Here is a 22638-nt window from a genome sequence, read left to right on the forward strand (position 1 = left end):
TTAACTATTTTTTCCTTGGCCCAGTGCCCACCCTTCCACAAAATTTCATCACAATCCTTTCATAACTTCTTGAATAATCCTACTAACAAACAAACAAACAGACACGCCAACGCGGAGTAAAACATAGCCTCCTTGGTGGATGTAATAATCAGTCTGTAGTTGGAATGGAATACTAGAATTGTTTGACCAATGGGAGGGTCAACAACAGAGACGGTAGTAATATCACACCCACTTTCATCAAAAAAGAAAAAAAAAAAAAGTCATCTGAAAAAAAAAAAAAAAAAAAAAAAAAAAGCTGTCCTTACCATGAGAAAATATAAAAAGGAAAGCAAGGGAAAAGCACAGATAGGGGAGAGGGGAGAGGAGGGAAAAGTTAATGGGAATAAATGCGTAACAAGAAGACAGAGAAGGACAGAATGAAAATTTAACCTACTCGCCCACACCACTCCTGGACCTTCACATTTGTAGAGGAGAGGCGAAAGAGTATCGCAGCAAGACAAAGGCAACAAAAGATAGGGAGAGGAAGTGAGGGGAGGAGGAAGCCGAGATAATGAGGCCACTCTACACTTATCTCAGGACAGGTGTGGAAGAGGTGTGGGGAGAAGGGGAGAAAGGGGAGAGTTGTGGGGAGTGAACTGAAGAGGAATGAGGAAAAAGGGTCAGGCAAAGAGTGGATGAGTATTGGGAGAGGAAGTGAAAGATGGAATAGGTGAAGACGATGAATGAAGAGGAAAAGGGAGGAGGGAAAGGGGGGGGGGAAGGAAGGAGAGGGGAGAGAGAGAGCTGAGGAGAAAAGATGAAGAAGAGGAAAAACAAGAGTAGAAGGAATACAGAAAGACTGAGTAAGGGAAAGAGGAAAGGAAAAGAATAATGACACGACACTTCTCTCAGTGCAAGCGAGGAAGAGAGATGGGGAGAAGGAAAAGAAAGTTTGTGAGGGGGGGGGAGAAGTGGGGAAGGCGGAAGAGGAGAAAGACCGAGACCAGGAGGAGGAAGAAGTACGGAAGTGAGAAGCGCTTGATGTTACGCTTAAATTTACAGTTATCTAAGAATAGACGATGAAGATGGGCAGGGAGGAAGAGGAGAAAGGGGAAGAAGGAAACGGAGTGAGTTAAAAAGGAAGAAGGGAGAAGAGGAAGGCCAAGGAGGGGAGTATAAAAGTGAGAGATGCTCGATTTTACTTTTAACACCGAACTTCCACGATGACGTAAAGGTAAAAGACAGAAGGTAACAGAAGGTGCGTGTGAAAATAAAGATAAAGATAGGATGTGTGGATCTCTCTGTACTGCGAATCGCCTTACCCTTCGATTCCGTGTGACTTCCATCATATTCTTGCTACTTCCAGACGATTTTATTCATCTTAAAAAAGGTCTGTCATAATTAAGGGATTTATTAAGGCTCTGTCTAACCTGTCTCGTTGGAAAAATTTCTCCATTATTGAGCAGAGCCGTAAAAAAATGTCAGCAAAAAATAGAAAATAGTCATTCCCTAGACCATCAATTTATATAATAATAATAATAATAATAATAATAATATTGATGATGATGATGCCACAACTATTACTGCTACTACTAGTACTATTTTATAATAATAATAATAATAAGTGATGATAATGATAATGATAATAAAAGTTATGACAAATTAAAAACAATATTCAGGCGATGCAACTGTTTCTGCCCGACTTGGACCTTCAAGAGGAGGAGAGTCAGAGGGCGAAAAGAGTCCATGAAAAGGGAATGAAGGGAATGTAAGAACAGGTGTATGAATTAAATAGTAAAAGACGTGATGACAACGTGGACTAGTAGGGCAAGGTTTGAAAGAGAGAGAGAGAGAGAGAGAGAGAGAGAGAGGCAGAGGCAGCAGAAGAAGAAGAGTAAGAAAAATGACATGGCTTACCGAAATCGCCCCTGACCACCATGAAAGAGGAGGTGAGGGTGAGGTGGAGTTGGAGATGTAAGAGGAGAAAAAGTAAGAGAGAGAGAGAGAGAGAGAGAGAGAGAGAGAGAGCATTTTGAACCCAGACTAACTTCATGGGACAAGGTGGAGAAAGTGAGGTAAAAAGTTATAGCTGAGACGAATGAAATAGAAGAGAAATAAATAAATATGGAAATGAGGAAAAAGAAGGAAAAGTTTGTTGAGGGGATAGACTTAAGAAAAATGGGTATAATAGACCCATAATAAGCTTACAGGATGAAGTTAGGTGGAGAATGAGAAGGACGAGGTATTAAGTAAAAGTCTTTAGAAAAATGAAAACACTGAGGGATGTGACGGGAAAAAATGAGGGAATGTTAAGAAAAAATTGACCTACTTTTTAATCCCTTTTACGGGATCGTGGAAAATGAATAGAGGGCAAAAAGAAGCCAAACGAAAAGCAGGAAGAAAAAGAAAAAGGAAATATTGTGAAAGATGGAAGAAACGACTTCAACTCACCTTACACGAAATGGTGAGGCTAATGTGAGAATGAGAAGAAAGAAAATGAAGTCGGAAAAAGAAAATTAGGCATTTAATTAAGAAAGAAAATATAGGAAATATGAAAAGAAAATGGAATGAAACTAAAGAAAATGCGACCTACAGTAACTTCATAAGACAAGGCTTGGATGAAAACGAGGCAAAAATCAAGAAACATAAAAAAAAAAATAATAAAGAGAAAGTGAAAGAGAAAAGGTGAACACAAAAATCGATCGACAGTTCGAGACAGGGAGGGGGGAGGGAGTGAAATAGAAATTATAATACAGCAAAATTAAGGATGTGAGAAATGAAAGAAGAAAGGGAAAAATGAAGAAAGAGGGCAAAAGGAACTTAAAAAAAAAAAAAAATCGACATAGCTTGCACGAAACGATGGTGGGAGTGAAGTGAAAGTAAATATTAAGGGAATAAAAGAAAAGAAGAAGTAGAGAAATAGAAGAAAAAAAGAGGAAGACAATGAAGAAGGTCTGGGGCTTACATACATCAACTCAGATTAGCCGTAAAGGGCGAGGTGAGGACGGTGAAATAAAAAAAAAATTAGAAATAGGACAGAAAAAATGGAAACGCAGGGGGGAAAAATTATAAAAGGGAAAGAGAGGAGAGAAAATGAACGTCAGGTGTAAATGAGTCAAAAGAACGGTGAAACAGAAAGTGGGAATTAAGAAGAAAAATTGGAAACTCGGGAAAAGAAGGAAGAGTAAGAAGAGGACGGAAAACGGACAATTCAAACGCTGATCTTAACTAAAGCGGAAGGAGGAAGAAAAACAAACGTCACACGTAATTCTCGGCTAAATCAGTCAAAACTAACCTTATAGGATGAGGTGAGGAGTAGGGCGAGTAGTGCGAGGTAGAGGGCGAGTGAGGCGGCGTTGCGGGGGTCCTGGGACGAGGTGACGAGCGGTACTGAGCCCATCTGCCAGTCGTAGGCCAGATGAAAGGGCCACAGCAGCAGTAAGGTGTTGTGAGCAGGCAGGTAGCTGAAGGTAAGCGCTCTGGGGGAGGAGAGAGTCTCACTTGATTTATTTACTGAAAAAATCAAACGAAACAAAAGGCAACTGTTGAGGTCCTGTAAAACTCGTTTAAACAAATATGTCAGCTAGTTTCAATATCCACTCACTTCATGGTGCCTCGACGCAGGCTGGAGCTTATTTGCAACTGGAAAATGGACTGAGAACAGTTTCAGAGTTGACCAGACTCATACACGAAAAAGTGACAGCCCTGAATAACATTGGCTTTAGAGAGTTGAACAGAATAGGGGTGAGATTACATAGCCTGACTGGTGCTGCTTTCCCTGCCGTAGTGGAGAAATAATGCAGTCAAAGTGTTCAGATAACAGTGACCAAAAGAACAGCGACAGTTGAAAGTGAAAGACACAGCAAGTCTGTTAATATGGAGATGCTAAATGGGGGTCACGAAGAGGAGGAGAACTGATGGCACGAAAGAATTTTGAATCCACCCTGCTTGGAAGTGCTGTATGTGGTGAATCCCCCCTCCCCCTCCCCCGCCACCACCACATTTCTGCCACACATGAGCAAACAAAGCCTCTGTGCAAAGAGGAGAGGGTGACATGGAGAAAAACTGAGACACAAAGAAGTAAACTGAATTATAAGTGGAGATGCTGAGGTATAGAGAACTCCTGGGACTCGGAAACTGAGACATGGAGAGCTGGACACAGTTAGACACAGGAGACGGAAACATGGAGAGATTCTGAAATGGACAGCATGACATATGGTGAGAGGGAGAGAGATAGAAAGATATAGATATTGAAAACTGAAGAGACTGAAAAAGACAGATTATGACATAGGGAGACCGATACTCGAATGTGGTAAGATGCAGGGACAGGTATGGAGCGATAGAGGGATTTATATGCTGAGAGTCCGAAATATGGAGAGACTGAGATTTAAGGAAATCCAAACTTAGAGAGATCTAGACACGATGGTGAGCGTTTTACACACTGAGAAATGGAGAGACCGAAGGTTGAAGAGACTGTGATATAGAGATTCAGACATGGAGAGACTATCAGATAAAGTGAAACACGAAGAAACTGAGACACGGAGAGACTGAGAAATGGAAAAACTGAATCATGGAGAGATATGAAATAAATATAGTGGGACATTAAGATGCTGAAAAGCTAAGAAAATTAAACATGGCTGAGAGATAAAGCAAGGAAGATGAGGAGTCTTGGTTGCCGGGAGAGCTGTAAGTAAGGCAGAGGGTGATAGTCAAGTTGCCAAAGGAGCAAAGAGAGAAAAAGGCATATGGAAAAAAGATAAAAGACAGATGAAAAAAAGACAAAATCAAAGGAAATAATCTGTGAATGGAGAGAGAGAGAGAGAGAGAGAGAGAGAGAGAGAGAGAGAGAGAGAGAGAGAGAGAGAAAGAGATGAAGAGGAAATACAAAAACTGAGGAGCGTTCGGGTGGGAAGAGAAATAGAGATAAAAACTGTGATAAAATGATGGGAAGGAGAATAGTTTGCGGGTGAGGAAAGGAGTGGAAAGGTGAAAGAGAGATGGTGGAGAGAGACCGAGAGGTTAGTGAGAGATAAAAAGAGTAGTTGCGGGTATAGAGAGGGATTGACTGATGAAGAGACACAAGAATAAAGATGAGAGAGAGAGAGAGAGAGGGAGAGAGAGAGAAGCGGGAAGTTGATGAGTGAAGAGAGAGATGATGAAATAAAGCACAAATGAAAAGAGAAAGAAAGAAGCCTTTGGATAGGACGATCAAGATGAAGAGATCAAAAGAAGGTAAAAGATGATAAAGAGAATCGTCTGTCAGCCAGGAGAAAAAATCGGGAGATAAAACAAAGATAAATGAGGAAAGATGAAGAGAGAAAAAAAAGTTGAAAATTTGGAAGGGGGATAGAGACGAAGAGTTGGGGGTGATAAAAGAAGAGAAGTTAAGGAGTCAGAGAGAGAGAGAGAGAGAGAGAGAGAGAGTGAGAGGAGGGATTTTACATTTGTCGGTCGCATGTGATTTTATTTGTTTATTGTTTACTTGTCTATTTTTTTGCTTTATTGTTTGTTGCCTGCAGACGATTTTATGCAACTTAAAAAAACATTCACATTATTGAAACTTTAACTCCTTTAGTACGGGGACAATTTTTATTTCCTACCTGCTGCTACTGAACAATTTTAATAATTCATTCTTGTAACATATTTTTTTTAAATTTTGTTTTGCAACGTGAAGGTCACTTTAATCTGCTTTGTTGCCACATGTTGTACTGAAGAGGAAAGAGAAGGATATATCTAACCTCTCCAGCTCTAAAAATTCTCTTCAAAGCTGAATGAAACTGTCTGGAGACGGCAGGAATAAAATGTGGAATGTCATAAGACAGGAGGGGATGACATAGGAAGAGTCCCTGGTTATGAAGAGGTTGATTAGGGTTCCATGTAACCCATATAGTCCAAATCATCTCTTAAACTTGAATAAAGTCGTCTGAAGATAGTAAGAGTCCACTAAAAACATACACCACAAGAGGGCAGGAATAGTTGAAACAGAGGAATTTAAAGGAACGGGAAGAGACAGCAGAGGAGAGGCGGAGGAAGAAAAGAGATTTAGGGAGAGAGGTGAGGGAAGTTGAACCGTCTGCAAAAAGAAGAAAGATGGAGAGAGGGAGAGGAAAGTAAAACTGTGGGAAAAGATAAAGTTGAGGAACATGCTAGGGAGAAGACGAACATGAGGGAAAAACATCGAAAAACTCCAAGAAAGTTGTGCAAAAAGAGAAGGATGAAAAAAAAAAATGACAAGTGAAAGACGGAGAGAATTTAGAATAGTAAAAATGAATGATAGTGGGAGAAGAAAGCAGCATAAAAAATAGTTTACTGAAATTATGATAAGAAAAAAGTTTTGGAGGGAGAAGAATGTGAGAAAAAATATGAATAATGATGATGGAGATGATGATGATGATGATGAGGATGATGAAGTAAAATTGGATGGTACTTGGACATGGAGAACACAACACTAATAAAAGAGGGGACAAGAGAAGCAAGGAGATGACAAAGGTGGAGAAAACGAAAAAAAAAATATATGCATAAACAATAATGAAAAACAAAACAATGAAAGGGAAAAAAATAATTAATGAAAGGGAAAAGGGAATAATGAGAAGGCTGAGAAATGGAATTAAAAAAAAAAAGTTTATGTGACAAAATAAACTGTGACGGAGGACGAAAAGAGACATAAAAGAGAGAATGAAGAAATGAAAATGTCAAGATAGAAATATCTGAATAATGGGCAAGATGAGAAAACCTCAAAGTAAAAAAAAAAAAAAGTAGGAGAAAGAAGAAGTACGAAGAAAAAAATACTGAAAAGAATGAGAAGATTGATTACGAAAGAAGGGAACATATATAAAATAGCACCAGCAAAAGACCAAAACAGAAGAAAGAAATTGACAAAAAATGAAAAGAAAAAGAAAAGAAACCGAAAGCAAGAATAATGATGTGAGGCGAGAATGCATGAACAGACTGAAAAAGAAGGGCCAATAAAAGTGATGCAAGTGGAAGAAGTGAGAGAAATTGTGTAAAAAAGGAGGGTAAAAAAATGAACGAATAATGATGCTAAAAAATGATTAAAAAGTAAAATTAATGAAAGAGAAGCAGAATATGAATGTGCAAGGAGACAAGAATCAGAAGGAGAAGAATAATGATTTGGAGAGGGGAAACCTTGAAGGGGTAAATCAATATAAAAAAAAAAAAAAAAACGAAGAGAAGTGAAAAAATGGCACGAGATAATGTAGAAAGAAGGATACAAAGAAAAATATAGATAATAGTAAGAGGATAAGCAATCTTAAAAATATTAATAAATGGAGTGAGTGCAGGAAGGAGGGATAATGGGAGTGAGGAAAAAGGAAGCTAAATATGGATACGAAGGTAAGAAAGATGATGTGAGGAGGGAAGAATGACGGAGAGAAAATAGAACTAGTAAAGCAAGGAGGCAGGAAGGAGGTGCAAAAATGTGAAAGAGAAGCGAGAGAATATAAACAACAGAGAGAGAGAGAGAGAGAGAGAGAGAGAGAGAGAGAGAGAGAGAGAGCGCAAAAAATATTTATATATTTAATAGCAACGACAAAGCATTATACAAAATAAAGTCTCAGTTCAGCCTTAAAATTACAGTGAAACCTATTTAACTGAATATGAAGTTTACATTTTCACGTTATTTTCTTCCTTGATGTGTGTGTGTGTGTGTGTGTGTGTGTGTGTGTGTGTGTGTGTGTGTGTCCTAACTGTATTTTTATATGATTAACTCAGGCTCGTAATGCGCGTGCGCTCGTGTGTGTGTGTGTGTGTGTGTGTGTGTGTGTGTGTGTGTGTGTGTGTGTGTGTGTGTGTGTGTGAGTGTGTGGGTGGGTGGGTGGGTGGGTGGGTGTGGGTGTGTGTAAGTATGTATGTCTGACATTTTGGAAAGCGACAGAGGTAACATTTCGCCACAACATACAAGACAGTGGGATTTCCCATCACACATATCCATTACTTTTGATCTTTTCTGATTGTAGGTTCCTTCTGCTTTGTACTGAACTTTTGGATCTCATTCTAGGAATTAATTTTCTGAAAAGGAAAAGAACATAGGAATGCCACTGGAATATTTCAGTTACCTTTTATGTATTGATGTGACGGTTCCTGGCATTTCTACCTGCACCGCTGGGAAAGAAAGTTATAATCGATTTGTTTTTTGCTTGGTGGAACTCGATCACCCCAACGATTAGGATGCTGAAGTCGTGGTTACATGGAATTTCATGCTTTAGTTATGAGATAGGAATGAGCCTCCTTGGTTACTAGTCAAATAGGCCCTTCCTTCCGGGTACAGTTGGCAAAGAGTTATAATAAATTTAGTTTTTCACCTGATGACACTAGTCACTCCCAAAACGAAGGTATTAAAGTTGTCGTTGCGTGAAATTCAATGAGCCTTTGTTATGAGTCAGGAATTAGTCTCCTTGGTTACTAGTCAAATCGATCCTCCACTCTGTCTACACTTGGCCATTAGCTAGTTTTAATCGATTAGGGATCTCAGGCAGGTTGCAACAATCACACTTAATCTCTTCTTTAACTTTCAGAAGGAGTATACATTTTTTTTTTTCTTTTCAGATCCTTTTTTTTTTTTTGTCTTCTCTTTTATTCTTCCAACTAACATGCCATCCAGACCACAAAGTCTCCTACTTGCCTTTTTAACCATTTAAGAGACAGACAGGCTGAGACTCCCCTTAGGTGAGTGACAGAAACTAGAGGGAGAGAAAGCAGGTAGAAGATAAGAGCAACAAAAAAAGAAAAAAAGCTTGAAAGAATACAGGCAAGAAAACAATAGAAAGAGAAGATAAAATCAAGTGGTCAGATCGATCCTGCAGTCTGTCTATACCTGGTCATTAGCTGAATTATAAAGGGTTAGGGATCCTAATCAGGGGCTCGAATAATCTCACTGTTTTAGACTTTTCTGCAACTCTTTCTGGATGAGCACGAACTACTTTTCTCTTTTCTTTTCTTTTTTCTTTTGTGTTGTCTTTTCTTTTTCATCCTCCTGCCTACAAGCCTTTTTTCTCAGTGTTCGCGATGCTTGAGTAAAACAGATAATCAGCGTTTATCATTTTTACCATTGCTAATCTTAGACATTTTGATGCTCAGTACAGATCTTTGAAACAGAAGATGCTCCATTTAGTAACATGCAAATCATTCAGAATGCAAAATCAATCAGTTAATGTACCCATCTATCACTCTACCGATCTATTTATCTATTTATGTGTTGCCAAACGCTTTAAATCCGTGAGGGGTGACCACAAACAATTCTCCTTTTGTTGCCCTCCCCTCAACTCAAACACCTCTTTCTCATATATCTCTCCACTACATCCCTCCATTTCACCCTTGGTTTCCCTTTCCTCCTCTCTCCCACCAGCTCACTCACATGCACTCTTCTAGTCAGTCTCTCATTTTCTATCCTCTCCATGTGGCTAAACCATCCCATAGGATTTCTCAACATTTTCAACCACATTTCCCATAATTTAATAAGCATCTTTCTGTAGACACAAGAAAGAGGAGGGTAGAAAGTAGAATGCAGAAACATGGAAACAGAAAGAAGAGACTGTTATGCCTGAGAGATAATGAAGTAAAGAAATTATTAGCCCTTGTAATTCTAAGACGTATTTCCATTGCATTCTTCTTCCTACTTCCAGACTAATTGATTGAACTTAATTGGTACTTTTGGAGCCTGAAGAGTTAAGTATAGTGTCCATTAACTATTCCAAAGCGAAACGGCTTTCCTAACGTCAAATAAAATCGTGTAATGGTAGAAAAATCGTCCGGCGGTACAATAATTAATGTGAACAATACGCCATTACGCTAACTAATAGGATTGTTATTTTTTCTAGGCGTCCGACTCTGGGCATAGGTTTAACAGTCCGTTCACTAAGGTCAGCAGTGTTCCTGCTTACAATACACCTGCCACATGTCACCACTTCGGCGCTAACACCCACCATCCAATTTGAGTACATGTTAATGCCCCCTACGGTACGACATACGTATTTCATAGTTAAATCAGACTACCATCAGACGATTTTGCTGTATTTGACTAAAGTAGGACCACCAGTAATAAAGGAGTTAATAAAGACTATATCCAATTTAGTTCACTTTAAAAAGTTGCCCCTGAGATAAATTAAATCATCTGCAGGTAACAGGAACAAAATTCAAGGGAAGTTTTAACAGTGAAAATGTGAAAGGTAAAATACGGAACCGTGTCATCGTCAGGACAACTGTGATATCGCATCTCAGCTAATTAGTCATAGGAGCCTGAGAGTGTTAAAGTGGTATCCCGTTAACCCTCTCACGGTCAAGATAACTCGCATATCCCATTCTAAATAACGCCGGACGATTTTATTCAACTGAGTCATAGGAATCTTATACTGATATTATTAACCCTTTCATGGTCAGGATAACTCAAGCGTCTTTATTTTTGCGGGTACAGCCAGGTAAATATATTCAACTCGAAATGAGTCATAGTAGTCTAAACGTGCTAATTACGTACCATTTCTCTCTCTTGGTAAGGGGAACTCTAGTATTTTATTCCACTTAATTATACATGACAACATTCAACTGAGAGTGAGTTATTGCAGCCTGAGTATTAATAAAGCAGGTAAAGAAATTAGGTGTAATGATAAATGTAGTAGAGTAATACACCATAAAATGTTCAGTAATGTACACAGGCATGAACAGTAAAAGCCTGGTGTTTCTTTATATGCAGATGAGAGTGTGTGTGTGTGTGTGTGTGTGTGTGTATGAGAGAGAGAGAGAGAGAGAGAGAGAGAGAGAGAGAGAGAGAGAGAGAGAGAGAGAGAGAGAGATGTAATTAGCACAGACAAACAGACTGCTAGACAGATGTATTAATAAAAGATAGAGGAAAATTTGTTAGCACAGACATACATACATACTGTTAGTATAGCAGAGAGATAGAGAGAGGAGTTAAGGAGCAAAGAAAGGGTGGGGCAGGCATGCGTCGTGTTTATGGAAGAAGTGCTAGACCTGCAGACAAACAGATAATTAGACAGACTGAATGGCAGGAACACAGACAGAAGAGCAGAGAGACAGCGAGATAAGTAAATAGACAGGCGGAGACAGATAAATAGATACAATAGACAGGGAGAGAGGAGGGGAACCAGAAAGAGTGGAGCGGGTATGCGTCGTGTTTAAAAGAAGAGAGAACAAACTTTGGACGAAAAAATATGACATTGCAAATTAGGCAAACCAAGAGGGGGATGGGTGGAGGAGGGGGAGGGGAGATGAGTGAAGGGGTGGGGATGGAGAAAGTGAGGGATGGGAAGGGACTGGGGTAGAAAAGAAAAAGGAGAGGGAGATATGACAGAGAATAAAGGAAGGATGGTGAAAGGGGAAAGGGATGGGTAGAGGGAAAGGGAGGGGAAAATGAGGGTGGGGGGTGTTAAGAGTGACCAGGAAGAAGAGAGGGCAGGAGTTGAGGGAGGAAGCAGGGTGAAGGAGGAGAGGCAAGGAGGATGAGGTGGGAGAGGCAGTAAGAGGGGAAAGAAGATGAGGGAAAGAGAGAAGAAGCGTGGAGGAAATTACTGGGAGAGAAAAGGGAGGAAATGGGAGGGGAGAAAAGTAATCGAAAGATAAGGGAGGGTGGATAGAGGGAGAGAGGAAGGGGTGAAAGAGAAGGACACTGAGAGACAGGGAGAGATGAGGAGAAGTGAAAGAGAAGAGGTGAGGCAGAAAAGGGATGAGAGAGAAGTCGAGGAAGGATAAAGTAAATGAGGGAGAGGAAGGGAAGTAAATGGAGGGGAAGGAAAGGTAAACTTGAGAAGAAGATGAGGGAATGGGGGAGGAAATGAGGAGAGGGAGGTGAAAGGAAAGAGGGAGGAGTGAGAGGGGGAGCTGATGGAGGAGTCTGAAAGATGCTAATGAGGAAAGGGAGAGAAAGGGATGGATGGAGCAAGGGGGGGGTAGGGGTAACGTAGAGCAAGGGGAAGGGAGGGGAGAGAAAGTAAGGAAGGTAAGAGGAGGGATGAGGGTGAAGCGAAGTGTAGTTAGAGAGGAACGGGAGGGAGAGAGAGGAGCAAAAAGACGAAACGTGGGATAAGGATCAAGAAGAGAGTTGGAGTAAGAGGAGGGGGAAGAAACAAGGGGGAAGAGGAAAGGGGAAGTTGGATAAAAGCAAGGAGGAGATACTGGAAAACGTAATAGAGGAGTAGAGAAGAAATAGTGAAAGGAAGAAGAGAAAGTAAAGCGTTAAGTCTGAAGAACTAACAGATGAAAATTGAAAGAAGAGACGAAACGGAAAGACGGAAGAAAAAGGTAAGAAGTGAAAGGGTGTAGGAAGAACGGGCGTGTAAAGGAAAAGGGGGAGGGAGGAAGAAACAGGCGAAATAAACAAAGGGCAAGTCAAAGACAAGTAAGAAGAAGAAGAGTGAAAAGATAGCGAGAAGTCATTTAGTGGGGAAAAATGAGGGGAGAAAAATGAAGATGAAAACAGCAAGAGCAAATACGACGAGGAGGGAACGTCACAGGGAGAGACAGGGGAGAGGAGGAAGAGGTGAGAAGAGGGAAGAGGGAAGTGAAGGAGAGAGACTGTGCTAGGGGGTAGAGGGAATGGAAAAATCAGAAAAGATCAGTGAAAAAAGAGTAAAGGAATAGGGAAAATTAAATAGTAATGTATGTACGTATGTCACATAGATATAGGCTATAGAAAGTTAAACTGGTAGATAATAGATAAATAGATAAATAGGTAGATAGATTGATAGATAGATAGAAATCAAGATCATACCCATAAATGAATGTACAGTAAAGCAAATTAAAGCAGTTTGAGAAAGAGGGCAATAGATGTATTATTTTTGTATACCTCGTGGGACATGTGGTCTAGATAACAAATGAGGCTAATAAACACATCTATATTTTTCTTAACCTATTTATGTTCATGTATTCACCGACAGATATTGGTAAATACTTTCAAAGTTGTAGATAGGTGGTTATCTGTTCTTGCACTGGGTGGTGGAACTCGCTATGACCTTTTCCGAAAACCTTTTCTAATTACCAGTCACGCCAGTAGTGAAGAAATGTCTCTCAAGTCAAGGTTAATTTCGTGATCTTTACTTTTACAGACTTCTGACGTTTGAGCAGGTCAGGCCTAAAGGCAAACAAATTGGATTTATCCCTTGAGGATTTTAAAGCACTCAGTTAATTATCCTCTGTGCGGAATCTCATTAAAAAAAAAAAATGCATTTCAACACAGTGTCTGGTACCTGAGATAGACTGTAATATATTTGCTCTGCGCACCACTACAGTTGCCTTCCATTAAACTGGCCAAGATTTTCGTCTTTTTGCAGATTCCATGTAACTCAGTGGAAGAAACAGACAGTGCAAGGATTCTACATTCAATCCATTACACTTCCATTTGGCTAGCATCGTATTCTAGTGGCAAGATTTCGCTACAACTCAGCTCTGACAGAGGAAAGACACCAATTTTAGCCCAAGTTAAAACAAAAAGAGTATACATATAATGTTACAATATCCCTCTGTAGAGGAGGAGGCCCTAAAACTGCACTATATTCCAAATGTGGTTTTATAAGACTCCTAAATAATGAAATAGAGTAGTGTTGTTATTCTTCAGCGTAATATTTTGTTTTTCCACTCCTCACCTTCAGCCTATTTGACAGCAACGTTACATTTCTGGAAACAATTTAATTCTCTAGACACAGGCAGTTTCGCGTCTTTTACAGTTCTGTAAAAGCATTAATTTCTGTCCTGCCATTTCGTAGTCATTTTTTTTTTCCTGCGACTTCTGATTTTAGACATTTGACGTTCTTTTAATGAGAGAGAGAGAGAGAGAGAGAGAGAGAGAGTACAGGGAAGAGATGACGGAAAAGGAGAGAGCAAAGGATGAAAGCAAGGGAAAGAGATAATAGTGGAATATGAGATGAAGGACCGAGAAAGAAGCAGAAAGAAGTTATAAGGAAGAAAGGAGAATGAAGGACAATAATAAGGAGGAGGAGTAACAGATGATAAAAAAATTGGAGAGATACATGTTTTATGGAAGGAGGACGAGGAAGAAAGAAATTTGGAAATAAAACTTAAGAGCGGAAAGCAAAGAAGAAGAGGAGGAAAGATAAAAGTTAAACGGAAGGAGACAGGTGTTTAATAGAAAAACACCTAGTATCACTAAAAAAACATGCACACACACACACACACACACACACACACACACACACACACACACACACACACACACACACACACACACACACACACACACACAAACTACGAGGAAAGCGGAAGAAGGAAGGAAGAAGAAAGCGTGGGAGGTAGAAAGCTGGAAGAAAGGAAAAAAAGAAGGAAGGAGGAATGGAAGGGAGAAATGAATGACGGAAGTAAGGAAGGAAAGAAAGACGGAATGAAATCAGGGAAAACGTAAAGGCTAATACTAAAGAAGAATGGAGGGGAGAAATTAACGAGAGAAAAAAAAAAAAGGAAGTTATAAGAGAAAGAGGTAGGCAGAAAGAAAAGGAAAGGACAGAAGAGAAAGAAGGAAGAGAGAGAGAGACAGAGAGAGAGAGAAAGAGAGAGAGAGAGAGAGAAACAAGATATGGAGAAGAAACATAAAAGAAGTAAAGCATGCAAGCTATGTCTTCACTACAGCAAGCAAAAAGCAAGAAAGGTAGCAAAATAGAAGCAAAGGAGAGAAAGTAATAAAACAAGCAAGAAAAGCTACATGGCGGAATGAAGAAAATAAAAGAGGAATAAGACTTAAGAAGACTATACGAAAAGAGAAGCAGGTGTCATCAAGGGAGATGGAACGTTAAGGTACCAAGCAAAGAAAGGCAAGAAATGAGACGAGGAAGAAAACAAGAGAAAGATGAAGTAAATTTGAAAAGAAAAGAGATGCAGGAGACATGAGAAGGGCAACAGAAGGAAGGTAACAAGAAGATAGGGAGGGATGGAGAGAAACTAAGAGGAGGAAAGCCAAGAGGAAGAGGAGGAAGAAGACACACGGAAAGGACAGCCAGCATGCTAACTTTGTCCTCATTACAATAAGGAAAGAGAAGCAGAAGACATCAGAACCTCTTTTAGCATCTCCCCCGCTGGCTGGGAGAGGGTGAGGGGAGAAGACGGGTGGGAGTAATTACCTTGGGGAGGCAAAGAGGAAAGGTAAGAAGAAAGATAGAGAAGGGGAAGTCTTGGGAGAAGAAAGAGGAGAGAGTTAGGTGAATGGGGGAGAAATTAGCTTGGAGAATAAGGGGAGGGTGAGAGAGAAGTTGAAGGGGAGGGATGGGTGGGGTGGGGAGGAGTGCGAAGGAAGGGATAAAGGGGAATGAGCCTGGGGAGGTTGCCTGGGGAAGAGTAAGGAGTGGGGGGACGGAACTGTTAAATAGGAGAGTAGGAGAGGGAGTGGGATAGCCTGGGGGGAGGATTTGGGATTGATGGGATAGAAGGGGGTAGAGTGGAGAGTGAGATCGAGCAGGAGGGAAAATTAGCTAGATGGACAAAGCGTAGGAGGGGCTGGTAGTTGACTGGAAGAGGGACATGGATGGGGAATGGATGGGGGACGAGGAGAGGGAAGGAAGAAAAAAATAACCTAAGGAATGAGAGGGAGATTCAGAGAAGGAGAAAGGAAAGAATGGTGACGTTTCAGAGGGAGAGAGGAAAGAAGAGATGCCTCATGCTGACTGGGGATCAGAAAAAGGAAGATGAGGAAAGAAGTTGAAAGGGTGGTGGGGTAGAGGGAGAATAGGGTGATTAGGGAGAAAAAAGGGAGAGAAGAGTATGTAGGAATCAAAGGAGGAGAAAGAATAGAGGTAATCCATCCTGGCAGGAGAAGAAACAGGTGATCAAAAGGGCGGGGAAACAAGGGGGGAGGGGGGGAAGAAATCAGTATGGAGGACGGGAATTGTGTGTGTGTGAGAGAGAGAGAGAGAGAGAGAGGAAATTAGCATGACTGAGGGGAAATAGGTGAGAGGAATAATTTGACGTTTTCGAGGGAGACAACCTGGAATTAATCCCTACCTTTAGAATGCTCTACACTGATCTCTCTCTTTCTATCAACAGACGGTTTTATTCAGCTTAATTTTTTTTTTTTTTTCGACTGGATGGGTTAGCTATAGCCTTCATTAAAGTCCTCAGTCCGACACCCTTATTTTCATTGTGTGATTTTTAGCTCCAGACAATTTTTTAAGTTTTAGAGGGATTTTTCGAACTGGAGGGGTTAGATCCAGCCCTCATTAATATTTTCACCACCGTAGATCTTTCCCATTCTGAATTAAATCGTCTGCAGTTAACGATAATAAAATACGGGTCATCGGAATAGAGGGGTTAAATCAATCAACTCCAGATGTGTTTAGTAAGCTTAAAAAATCGTCTGGAAACAGGAAGAGAAAATCAATATGCTGAGTCATTGGATCTAAGGGTTGCCAGAGAAGGACACCTTCACGTGGTGGCAGCGATGCGACTGGGAGGTGTAGCAGCCTGGTTATAAATAAGGCCTTCAGCAACCTCAATATCTCTGGAAAGGAAGATGGTGAGCTGCAGGAGAGCAACGTCAGTCTGTAGTCCACCGGGTTCACGTTCAAATGAGCGTGGGGTTGCAGCTACTGCTACTACTATTACTACTACTATTACTTTAGCAACAACAACTACTGTTATTACTATAATTAAAACTGCAGGTACTACTACTACGATTACTACTGCAATTACTATTACTACTACTACTACTATGATTACTATTGCATCTACTACTACTACTACTACTACTACTACTACTACTACTACTCTACTACTACTACTGCTACTACTATTACTACTACTACTACTACTATTACTACTACTATACTGTTACTGTCATCGGATTCGAGGGGTTAGCATGAAGTAGCTTTGCGAGGGAGAGAGGGGAATTTCCGAGGTAGTGAGGGGATCAGAAATAGCTTGAGAGGGGAGCTTAGAGGGGAGAGGGAGGGATTAGCTTAAGGGATAGGCTTAGAGGGGAAACTAAGGGTATTTAAGGGGAGAACATGAGAGAGATGACGAGGTAAGAGATAAGGGGATGAAGCACAGATGAAATAGATGAAGAGAAATGGAGTGAGATGAAACAGGAGGTGAAGCAACAGAGGAGGTGAAACAGATCGGAATAAGAGGAAATTGGGAAGACGAAACATAGAGGAAATGTAACAGACGAACAAGACGAAACAGCAGGTGAAACAGTAGAGGTCAAGAAAGGTGTGACGAGATGAAACAGAGGAGGTGAAACTGTCAAGGATATGAAATTAAGGGGACCTATATGAAACAGAGGAGCTAATGCAGAAGAGATGAAACAAAGTGAACGAGATGAAATAGGAGGTGATACAGTAGCGAAAAAGAAACAACGAAAAGCAATATGAAACAAAAGTGAAATAGCAAAGGTGGAACAAAGTGAGACGAGATGAAGCAGGGGAGATGAAACAAAGCGGAAGGAGATGAAACAGAGATGTAGCAGTAGAGGAGATGATACATGGCAGAGCAAGATGGAACGTGGGAGGCTAAAAATGAATGAAATGAAAAAGTGTAGAACGGAGATGAAGCAGAGAAGGAAATGAAACAGAGGAGGAAGGAAAGCAGATCCGCAGTGGCAAGAAATGAAACAGAGAGGAGGTGGGGGGGTGAAACAAAGGACAAGGAGATAAAACATGAGATTCAGGGGAAACATTGAAGGGAATAAGGCAGAGAAGAAGGGCATGAAACAGAAGAGATGTAATAGATTCAGGCTTAGCAAAAAAAAAAAAAAAAAAAAAAAAAAAAAAAAGATAAGTTGGAAGGTGAAATTAACCGACAGATGCGAAACAGAAAAGATGCAACAAAGAAACAAAAGGGGAGACAAAGAACGAAAGTTAAAGTGGGTTAAGAAGGTGAGAATAATAGAAAGGTATGAACCACAAGAGAACATGTAAAAGAAAAAGAAACTTAAGAGATGAAACAAGTGATGCAAGAGAAGGTGAAGCGTAATAATGGATGAAACAAGAGAAGATGTATGAGAAGAGGAAACGTAAGAAGAGATGAGACAGGAGATGTAAGAGAAGAGGAAAAGTAATAAGAGAGGAGACCAAAACAAAAGACAAGAGTGGGCTGGGGGGGAAAATAATGATAAGAAGAAAGATAATTGTTGTATGGAATGAGTGCTTTTACAGAGTGGAATGAGTGCTTTTGCTGGGAACGTGGTAAAGTTAGTGGTGGAGAGGCGTGGTAATGGAGGAGAGGTTATGTCATAGCTGTGTTGGTGAGGGCCGCGGTAAGGAGGTGTTTGGAGTGCGTGGAGAGGGTGTTTAGGTGTGGGAGTGGGCCTTCATGTTTTATACGTATATACGCTATTATTTTACCATACAGTACTGGCACGTTCTCCCTCCTCCTCATCTCTCTCTCTCTCTCTCTCTCTCTCTCTCTCTCTCTCTCTCTCTCTCTCTCTCTCACACACACACACACACACACACACACTCCAGGGAACAATGTCGTTGAAGGCCAAGAAAACGTTAGAAGACTAAGACACTTTGCTATCACCTGGCAAATACACTGTAATATGTATATAGAAAACCGTGTTCTCTTTGGTTAGGGAGATTTCGTAGCAGTTCTTCCTCAGTGATAAAAAAGACGAAAGGAAAAAAGAAAAGAAAACACCAAAACTAAAAAAAAAAAATCTACTTTAACTTTTACATACAAGTTTTATTTTGCACTGACAGGTGTCCGGAAACAGAAGAAAGCAACCGTATTTAATCACAGTCATTTTTGCTGCCATCCCGTATCCTATAATCGTTTTACTCTAAACTGGCCCAAAGTTGCCTCATCTACATATCTGATACTCATCTGTAACAATACGTTAACCATATAATATGATGCCGGTCAAGAAAAAGTAGCTGCCATGGAAATAATACTGATGTGTAGGATCGCCTTTGTCTGCCAGTGAACGAAAATTTGGGTCAAGTTAAAGTAAGGGAACTATGGCTTACGTCAAAACAATATAGTCTTCCACAATCAGTCCCCGCTTACTGTATTCCTTTCACATTGACTTGGCACAGATTTCCGTCCATTTGTAACTTATTTCACGTACATCAGTAGCAATAAGAGTCAATACCATAGCACCACATCCTATTCATTGTGCCTCTCCGTCACTAGCATCATACAGTAGTCTAGTGTTAATCTAGTTTGCGACTCGGCGATGACGATCGAGAGATGATATTTTTAGGCCATGTTACAGCAAACAGGGTATACTCTACGGTTTGCCTCGGTAGCTCTTTACTTGATTTTGAAGAACATTTGTAGTGAATGGGTCCCTTCCACAATATACCACTTCGTTTTAAGAGAGGGAGAGAGAGAGAGAGAGAGAGAGTAGTTGGAGTGTGGAAGGCTAATTCGAAGAAAATGAAAGGAAAAACAAAAGATGGAGAATGACAGAAGAAAAAGATTAAAAGGAGAGAGAAAGAGGTGGGAAGGAAGGGGTGATAAAGGAGAGGAAGGAAAGGAAGAAGGAGTGAGAAATATGGAGGAGATAAGGAAGAGGAGAGAGGGACTGAGAGAGAAGGAGGGAGAGATAAGAAGCATTTAGAAGAGGAAGGAGAGGAAGATTGAAAGGAGCGAGAGGAAAGGATAGCGTGAGGAAGGAGGATGGGATGGTGAAGAGGGAAAAATGAGAAAGAGAGAGAGAGAGAGAGAGAGAGAGAGAGAGAGAGAACAGTAGGATGCAGGAAGGAAATAGTGAATGATCGGGAGGCAGAAGAAGGGAAGGAAGGGAAACAGGGTGAGATAAAGTGGAAAGAGCAAAAGTACAGGAAGAAGTGAGACAGATTGGTGAACTGGGGAAAGAAAGAAGAGGGGGAGGATATATAAAGATAGAGAAATGGAAATTGAAAGAGAGAAGGGAGGAACGAAAAAGTGATAAATCAAGTGAACGTAAGGGGAGAAAAAGAAAAAAAAGAGAGAAGGGAAATGAGTAAGAAGAGGACAGAGAAAAGGAGAGGAGAGAGAAAGGAGGGAGAGAAGGGAAAGAGACAGAAGGAAAGGATAAGAGGGAATGTGCTACCTCTCCGAAGTTTTGAGTGTGGAAAAGTTAGAAGGTAGAATAGATAATGAGACAGGCAAAGCAGAGAGAGAGAGAGAAGGGGGGGTGGAGAGGGACCACACTTCACTTCTACCATTCCTTATCATCTTGCATATAAAAAGTGATAAGATATGAAATAAACTAATGGTTCATAAGCAAAAAACAAATACATATCTATATATATATATATATATATATAGATATATATATATATATATATATAGATAGATAGATAGATAGATAGATAGATAGATAGATAGATAGATAGATAGATAGATAGATATAGATATATATATATAGATAGATAGATAGATAGATAGATATAGATATATATATAGATATATATCTATATATATCTATATATATAAATATCTATCTATCTATCTATCTATCTATCTATCTATCTCTCTCTCTCTCTCTCTCTCTCTATATATATATATATATATATATATTGTAGTGAAGGGGTTAATGAAAGATGTATCCAACTCCTCGAGTTGAAAAGCATCCCCTTAATAGAATAAAGCATTTTGAAGATTTAAAAAATAAAGACACCAGTTAATAAAATAAACACGTTCCCTATCTGAAGGGAATAAGTTGGATGAAATTAGTGGATTCCTTCCCCCACACACTTCTTGACACTGCCTTGGGTTTATAATTATTTGGTACAATGTGTGGGCTTTACCTTCAGATCGGAACCCAACAGATTTGGATTCAGATTAATGAACGAATATATACTGTACGTGGTTCTGTCAGTTTATTCTGCCACTGTTACAGTATGACGAGCTGACAGAGGGGTAAGAGAGTAGTAGATAGATACCAAGGCAAACAGACATACAGACAAATACAGACATAGACCCTCCTACACATGCACAGAAACACATACAGGAGTATAAATTGACGGACAGGCACCCAGACAAAGAGGTATACTGTATATAAAGACTATTGCAAAGAACGATGGAGTGATGAGACAACCATACAGAGAGGCAGACCTATAAAGAAACGGGCAGGTTAAAAGAGTTGGAGAGGCAGAGAGACAGATAAGCAATTACACAGACAGAGACAGACTTACTTCCAGACGGTCTTACTGACAGAGACCTACAGCGAGATATACAGACAGACACACATGTGGACTGGCAAAGGGGCAGAGAGACAGACAGCTCTTACCTTACCATAACAGCAGCAACAGCAACAACAGCTTCAGTTAGTCACACACAACTAATAATTGCTCTCATTTCATTAATTAATGAGACACCGTCCCAGTGACATGGAAAAATGTTAATATCCGTGCATGCCCAGTATATAAATGAATACGTGTAAATAAGAAAAAAAAAAAAGATTAATAAGAGTGTCTGCCTACCTTCTTATCTACCTACCTACATATATACATACAAAGACAGGTTATGTGTAAGCTAAGAAATACTAAGCATATTGAAGCTACAATATGCACAAAGTAAAGGAGTAAAAAGTGGGACATACATTTATAGATAACAAATGGGGTTTAGATGGTAAATGAGGACATAAACAAGAATATGGATAAGGATACGAACTGAGATGTAATGGTAACCAGAGATATAAACAGGAATTTGAAATTCTTCCTTCGATGACGTCTATTAAATGTCATCCTTGCTATCTCCACACCATTTTATTCAGCCCAGGGATAAACTTAGGAGCAAATGAGGTTATCAACTACCTTCTTAAACCCATTCAATACCTAACCTAAGGCCTTTCCAAGTTAGTTAAAATTATAAGGAAAAAGCAGAAAAAATATAACGCCAAAGATTTAATCGTGGTGAAATGATAAAGGGAATATAAATAACAAATAAAGATACCATAATAAATAATGTTGATACTCACAGGTACCTGGAACCAATAAATAAGGACACAATAATAGAGTTGATATTCACAGGCACCAGGAACCAATAAATATGGACACCATAGTAAATAATGCTGATATTCACGGGCACCAGGAACCAATAGATAAGGAAACCATGATAAATTTGTTGATATTTAGACACCAATTGATAAGGATATCATAATAAATAATGTTGATATTCAGACAACAATAAATAAGTACACCATACCAAATAATGTTGATATTCGCAGGCACTGGGAACCGACCTTGTGAGGATGCTTTTGGAGAATGATGCCGGGTTGTCCTGGTCAGAGAAGACTGGAGGTCCCCGCATCACCCCCACCCTCACCACCATCACCACCACGCCCTGCAGACACACACACAAAAAGAGATTAGAGTCTGTATCATCATCATCATCATCATCATCATCATCATCATCATCATCATATTGCCTTAAAGACATTAAAGACACAAACACACATACAAAGCGAAGTTAGTTTATGTTTTCTTAATATCATCATTAACATCATATTCATCATCACATCCTGCAAAAAGACACACACCACGAGAGTTTGTATTTGGTCATCGTCAATGAGATTTGTGGAATGACTTGACCAGTAACCAAGGAGACTCATTCCTTTGTCATAATTAAAGAACATAAGACTTCTTGCCCTAACATAAAACTAGGTGTTGAAATGTTAAGGTCTTCTTCATCATCACTGTCATGACTAATAATGCCATGCTCACCATGATCAATGACCTTATCATTTTCATTATCTTCACC

General features: G+C 39.9%; 1 protein-coding gene across 1 annotated transcript in view; it reads right to left on the reverse strand.

Moving 5' to 3' along the window:
- LOC145413516 (protein O-mannosyl-transferase TMTC1-like) overlaps positions 1 to 22638 on the reverse strand; it is a 243726-nt gene that overhangs the window by 45772 nt on the left and 175316 nt on the right. The window contains exons 8-9 of the mRNA XM_080283212.1: positions 22121 to 22221; positions 3275 to 3458 (exon numbers count right to left, since the gene is read on the reverse strand). Coding sequence (XP_080139338.1) covers positions 3275 to 3458; positions 22121 to 22221 — 285 coding nt within the window. The remainder of the gene's footprint in view (positions 1 to 3274; positions 3459 to 22120; positions 22222 to 22638) is intronic.

This window comes from Coenobita brevimanus, chromosome 96, assembly GCF_032717465.1.
Source record: "Coenobita brevimanus isolate Jiangsu-jjx chromosome 96, ASM3271746v2, whole genome shotgun sequence".
NCBI lineage: Eukaryota > Metazoa > Arthropoda > Malacostraca > Decapoda > Coenobitidae > Coenobita > Coenobita brevimanus.